Genomic DNA, 6,126 nt, shown 5'->3' on the forward strand with positions numbered 1-6,126 from the left:
GCAGGGAGCGGGCAGGGAACCGGCAGGGAACCGGCAGGGAGCGGGCAGGGAGCGGGCAGCGGAGCAGCAGCAGCAGCGGCGGCGGCCGCAGGTGCAGCCGCCCCCGGTCCGGCCGAGCGCGGCGGGAGCTGCCGGAGCCACCATGGCCCGGGGGGGGCCCTGAGCGGGGGACACCCCCCGCCCCTCGCCGACGGCCCCCGCTGAAACAGAAGGGAGGGAAAGAAGGAAAACCAGAAAAACCCAGCCGAACCCGCTCGGAATTCGGGCTCCGGCGAAGGCGGCAGCGGCTGGAAAATGCATCTTCCTCGGAGCTGCCTCCTCCTCCTCATCCAGGGGAGCATCGCGCTGCTGGTGAGCGCCGGGTTCGGGGGGGACGCAGGGACGGGGGGTCGGGCTGCCACAGGGAAGGGGGGGATCACAGCCGGGAACATTCCCCAAATCCATTTGTCCGCCGCCCCCCTTCCCCCTCCCGCATCTCCTGGAAAAACGAGCATCCCAAAACTTCGGGTATTTTGCAGCAGACGGCGGGTGGGCAGCGAGGGGGGGGCTCGCAGGCAGGGCTGGTGATGAAGGCACCTCCCGAGCACCCTAAAACCTGCAGCCCCCGCGCAGGGCGGTCCCGGTGCAGCTGCTGGGGGCAGAGCCGGCCAGGCCGCCCGGAGCTCGGCCCCCCCGCCAGCCCCTCGCAGCCCGGGGGGAGCGGGGGTCGCTCGGCAGCACCGGGGGGACGGGGCTGCAGCACCTGCGCCTCGCCGGGCACCCTCCCCGAGCCGGGTGCCCCCAGCATTGTCCCCCCCAGCCCCGTCCGGGCCGATCTGGGGGCCGCGGGGGTGGCAGGAGCAGTTTGCAGAGAGCCCGTGCGGGGCTGGGGGAGGCCAGGGGGTCCCTGGGGTCAGGACTCCCCTCTGCGCGGTGCTGTCCCAGCTCCGTCGCTCCAGCGGCCCATGGCACGGGTTGGGGGGCAGAAGTGCAGAGGAAAGGCAAGAGAAAAGGGAAATACAGAAAGAAGGATGGGAGAGAGGATGGCTGGAGAAGTGGGGTGGCCCTGCAGAGCAGAACTGGGCACCCAGCACCCATCTCTCAGTGTCCACCATCGCTGTGCGCAGGTGATCTGTGGCCAAGAAGAACCGAGAAAAGGTGCAGAGCAACGCGAACCCGAGGCCCCAGAGAGAGCACGGGTGCAGAAGACGAGGGGGCTGCTCTCGCCCAAGCCCCTGGGAACTCCAGCCCTCCTGCAGAACACGACCCTCCTGGAGCTGCTGAGCAGCCCCCGGGAGCTGTGGGGTGTCCTGGACAACCTGTCCCGGCGGGACCCCGCTCCACAGCCCAGAGCACAGAGGGACTTGGGCTCAGCCTCAGGCAAGCTCAAAAAAATTTTTGGCTGGGGAGATTTCTATTCCAATATCAAGACAGTGAAGTTGAACCTCTTGATCACCGGAAAGGTGGTAGATCATGGTAATGGCACGGTCAACGTCTTCTTCCGACACAACTCTACCGGGCAAGGGAACATCTCCGTCAGCCTCGTCCCCCCCAACAAAGCAGTGGAGTTTGACCTGGAGCAACAGATCTTCATCGAGGCCAAAGAATCCAAAATCTTCAACTGCCGCGTGGAGTACGAGAAAGTGGATCGTGCCAAGAAGACCACGCTCTGCACCTACGACCCGTCCAAGACCTGCTACCACGAGCACACGCAGAGTCACGTCTCCTGGGTCTGCTCCAAGCCCTTCAAAGTCATCTGCATCTACATCACCTTCTACAGCACGGACTACCGGCTGGTGCAGAAGGTGTGTCCCGACTACAACTACCACAGCGACGTCCCCTACTACCCCTCGGGGTGACGCTCTGCCCGGCTCGGGGTGTCCCGGTGACGAGCGGGTGCGGGGGGGCGGGGGGAGGGACGGGGACGGTTTTGTAAGCGGGAGCGCAGGGGTCCCTGGAAACCAGAAATGAGCAAGGAAGAGGAGGATTTCCCATTTTCCCCAAAAGCACCAATGCCAAGAGGAGGAATTTTAGGCTGTGGGTACCAGCATCGCTAAGCCTGGCCTGGATCCGTGCTCGGTAGAGCCTGGTCCGCGAAGGCAGGGTCTGAATCTGGGACACAGAAAACGGGACAGAAAGGCACAGCCGGGACTGGCGTTTCTCGGTGCAATGACGGGTTTGCCTGGATCGAGGTGACGTGGCCCTGGGGGCCGGTGGGCGGGCAGAGGAACCCGGGGGGTGAGGAGGGACCTGGTGCCCTCGGGGCTGTGAGATGTCCCCAGGCAGCCACGCGTCTCCCCGTGTCCCAGTCCTGCAGAGCGGGACCTGGGGCTGAGGTTTCCATGTGGGGATGGAAACGGGAGCCAGGAGGGACCTTCCCGGGGTGTCCCCCCCCAGCTCGCAGCGGGCACCAGGGCACGGGGGGCGTTCAGGGACCCGAAACTGTGAATTGGCAGGTAGAGCAGCCCTGGCGGAACCTGTCAGATGTGCTGACACGTGATTCACGTGTGTCCCCTGACACGCTGATTCATGCGTTTGCCCTTCATCTCCCCCGAGCCCCGTCCCGCCGGCCCCAGCGCCCGCGCACGGACGTCTGTGCCGAGGGGAGCTCTGATTGTGGCGTTTAATTGACTTGGAAGGGAAAAAAAACCAAAACCAAAACCAACAGAAAAACAAAACAACAAAACAAAATCACAAACCACAACAACGTTGTCCTTGAGAGAGAAAATAAAGTTTTCACGGTGGCACCGAGGCAGGTGAAGTGTTTTCAGTGAGAGGAACCTCCGTCTCCGTGGGGGAGCAGGAAAACGAACGGGTGGGGTCAGGACTGCGGTCCAGCGCGGGTCCCCTGCCCGAATTCAGCTCTGTTCACGCACATCTGCACTTGCCCCTGTTCACGCACATCTGCACTGGCCCCTGTTCACGCACATCTGCACTGGCCCCTGTTCACGCACATCTGCACTCGCCCCTGGTCACGCACATCTGCACTCGCCCCTGTTCACGCACATCTGCACTGGCCCCTCCCAGTGACCAGCGCTGGCTCCAGCTCGGACCTGCACCCGCCGCTCGGTCGCTATTGCTCGTACACGGGCTCATTCTGCACCCCCACAGCTGTTCCCAACCTCCTCCCTTCCCCAGGTACCCGGCTTCAGGCTCCTGCTCCTCTGGACACATTCTCTCCTACAGAGAAGACCAAAAAGAAGGGGCTTTCCTGCCAGCCCCCCAATTTCCCCCAGACTCCCCCCACGCAGAGCCCCAGGGCAGCTCCAGAAACGCCTCCCAGCAGCCGGAGCCCAGCGGAGCCGCCGGGCCGGGACCAGCGGGAGGGCAGGTTTGGTGCCTCAGCCCCCACGAGTCCAATTCCTCCTCCGCAGCTCGGGGAGGTTTGCCGGCTGCTGGCAAAGTTTCCTTATTTGCACTTTTACATCTAGACAGAGGCCCGTTCCAAAACACATCGAGCACAGAAAGGCTTTTAGTGCAATAATCAATGAGGAGACTTTTACTCTGAGAACAGAAAGTTTAAAACGCTCTGAGAGCACCATTTCAGAAAATAGCCAGAGCCGTATCTGCCATGGGGGGGGACCCACCACGAGCCATCTCACAAAACCCCAAGGGTTCACGCTCGGCTGAAGGCAGGAGCACAGAAAGACGCATTAAAGCCCATTCTGCCAGCACAAACAAAACCGGCACACACAAAAGTTGCTCATTTGGAGAAATTTCAGACAATCGCCATGGGAAGCAGCCGGGGGAGCAGGGAACCAGGCGACAAAGGATGCTCCATTGTCAAAAGTGCTGCGGAGCCGCAGTTACTAGGAGACCAGGACGGGCCATTATTCGGGCTGGGAGAAGAGGATTCCTGCTCGCAGAGTCACAACTTGCCTCAGAAAATGCGGATTTTGCTGAGCTGGAGGGCAAACACCAGATGAGAAAACCCGCCGGCCCCTGAACCCGCTCGCCCTGCGCAGCCCCCGCTGCAGCGGGCGCCGGGCAGAGCGCTCGCGCCCGCTCCCCGCGCGAAATCCCCTCACCGGACCAGCGCCACGGCCAGGCGGGTGCATTTTCTTGTGGCTCACGAGTGTTTGCTGGGGCTGCTCGAGCAGCAGATGGACATCAAATAGATTTGGGGGTGGGGGAAGCTAAAGTTTATCCAAATGAAGTTCCACGAGCTGCCAACTCCATCGCAAAGGAAGCGGCGTGTAATGAGTGCGGAAAGCAGACTTGGGACCCTGGGTGGCGGCGGGTGCGGCGTTCGCAGGCGGGTTCGCAATTAGAGCTCATCTCCAGCTATAAACCAGCCCCTGATCATCCCGGTAACTCGGTGGCCGATCGCTTTGTCTCCGAGGCAGGAAGAGCCCTGATGGGAACCACTTACCGCTGTCATCTGCAGCCCCGCAGCGAGCGCTCTCCATCTCCAGTAATTAGCTCGCTTCACTTTGTTAATACTTTTTCCTCTTCCCCACAAAATCCTCCTGATTTAAATTTCATGAGCCTCCCAGCTGGGCTAACCTGGGCTTCCGCACACTCAGAAACTGGCTTCCCAGCACAGCCTGTTCCGCCCTCCCAAAGTCAATGCGCAGCCCCCAGCCATTAATTACACTCATTAGAGGCGGTGGGGACCACTCCACCCCAGCATCTCCCCAGTCCCGGCTCTGCTCTCCATCCCGGGTGGATCCCGTCGCTTCCACCTCCTCCAGCCTCACGGACCGAAGCGGCAACGCTGGGTCAGCGGCGGCCTTGGCAGGGTCGGGTTCGTGGTTGGACCTTAAAGGTCTTTTCCAACCTGAACAATTCCGCGGTTCCTTAAAATGCTGGTTAATATTTGAGTCATTCTCCCATTAAGATCATTTCCTCAACTCTGCACAGCCCAACTGCTCCTTCGTTAATTTTGCCTTATATCGTAAAAAATAATTAGGGCTAATCAACCTCAAACAAACCTAAATCCATCTCTCTGTAGGTAACTGGGTCCTCTTCTCCCTCTGCAATCTCCCAGTTGATCAGACTTTGTCTTTGCACCGTTCCCTATTTACCACACCAGAAACCAGCGGCGGCCTTGGATTCAATCGAGTCTCGTGTCCAGCTGCCACCTCCGGAACGTCCTGGTGCGTTCCTCCGGGGCTTCGGGAAGGACAAATCTGCCAGGAAAATATGATTTATTGCAAGTGCAGCACAACCGGATCCTTCTCACCGCTGCGACGGCTTCGAGGCACCAGCATTCCTTGGCCTGGCGTCGGGAAGGGTTTTTTTCCAAACACGAACATCTTCAGCAGGTTCCAGCCAGACGCCAAGATCTCGAGCGAGAAGGAAGTTTGTTCATGGAAAGCTTCAGCTGACGAGCAACAAAAGGTTATTGTCACAAGAGCCCTACTTGACGTGAGAACTTCTTCATGTTGCAGGTTTCCAACCTTAGAGGTTTCCACCAGAATTTGGCAAGATTTGGAGGAATTCCCAGAGCAGCGGCTCTCGGAGCCACTCGGTTACTCGGGAACTCCAGCTTACAGAAAAACAACTGGCTTAATCACAAAAAAAACTCCAAGAAAATGGGATTTTTTAGAGGCTTAGATGTCACAAGCAGCATATAAACCTCAATTCGTGTTGGATTTCCTGATTTCTCCATCAGGATGGTTTTAGGGTCCCTCTCGGGTTCGCTGCGCCCAGGTTTCTGGGCGGGGGGGCAGCGTTTCACCGCAGGCCGCGGGAAGCTCGAGGTGTTTCCATTTCAGTGGCTCCCGTTTCGTGTCCCCGTGTCCCCAGCACAGCTCCCCGGCTCGTTACAGCTGCGCTAACGACAGACGCCTCGTCCTCCCCAGAATCTTAATTCCGGGGCATAAATCCTGACCATGCCATTGGCTTTTTCTGATAAACTTAACCAAGTTATTCCAGGCCTTTGTCTAGTCGGCCTTATCTCTCTTCATAAAGATAATATTCATGTGCCCTCTGGGGACGGCGTGAGGCTGCACGATCCTCAAGCGCTCTGGAAATCCTCCCCTGCAAGGGGAGGCAGCAGAAATGATTATTCATGAAATCCCCAGCGTTATGACTTGTTATTACACGCAGTCGACTAAAAATGCAAGTGGGCTGAATGCATCACGTATTTGATCTAAGAATTATTACAGTTTTGCCAATTAGACCCAGAACCCAAACACTCCC

The 6,126-nt window shown here is 59.1% G+C and overlaps 1 protein-coding gene across 1 annotated transcript; it reads left to right on the forward strand.

Moving 5' to 3' along the window:
- Positions 1-294: 294 nt before the first annotated feature.
- Positions 295-1,838, forward strand: NXPH3 (neurexophilin 3). The gene is made up of 2 exons (XM_065651260.1): positions 295-351; positions 1,107-1,838. Exons 1-2 carry the CDS (start codon positions 295-297, stop codon positions 1,836-1,838), a joined length of 789 nt encoding a protein of 262 aa, XP_065507332.1.
- The last annotated feature ends 4,288 nt before the right edge of the window (positions 1,839-6,126 follow it).

The sequence above is a fragment of the Caloenas nicobarica genome, chromosome 24, assembly GCF_036013445.1.
Source record: "Caloenas nicobarica isolate bCalNic1 chromosome 24, bCalNic1.hap1, whole genome shotgun sequence".
Classification (NCBI taxonomy): Eukaryota; Metazoa; Chordata; class Aves; order Columbiformes; family Columbidae; genus Caloenas; species Caloenas nicobarica.

Excerpts from the sequence above, each read along its gene's own strand:
- NXPH3 (XM_065651260.1), top strand. The coding sequence starts at position 295 with ATGCATCTTCCTCGGAGCTGCCTCCTCCTCCTCATCCAGGGGAGCATC. Across the intron at positions 352-1,106 it reads AGGGGAGCATCGCGCTGCTG|GTGATCTGTGGCCAAGAAGA; the intron begins GTGAGCGCCGGG and ends CGCTGTGCGCAG.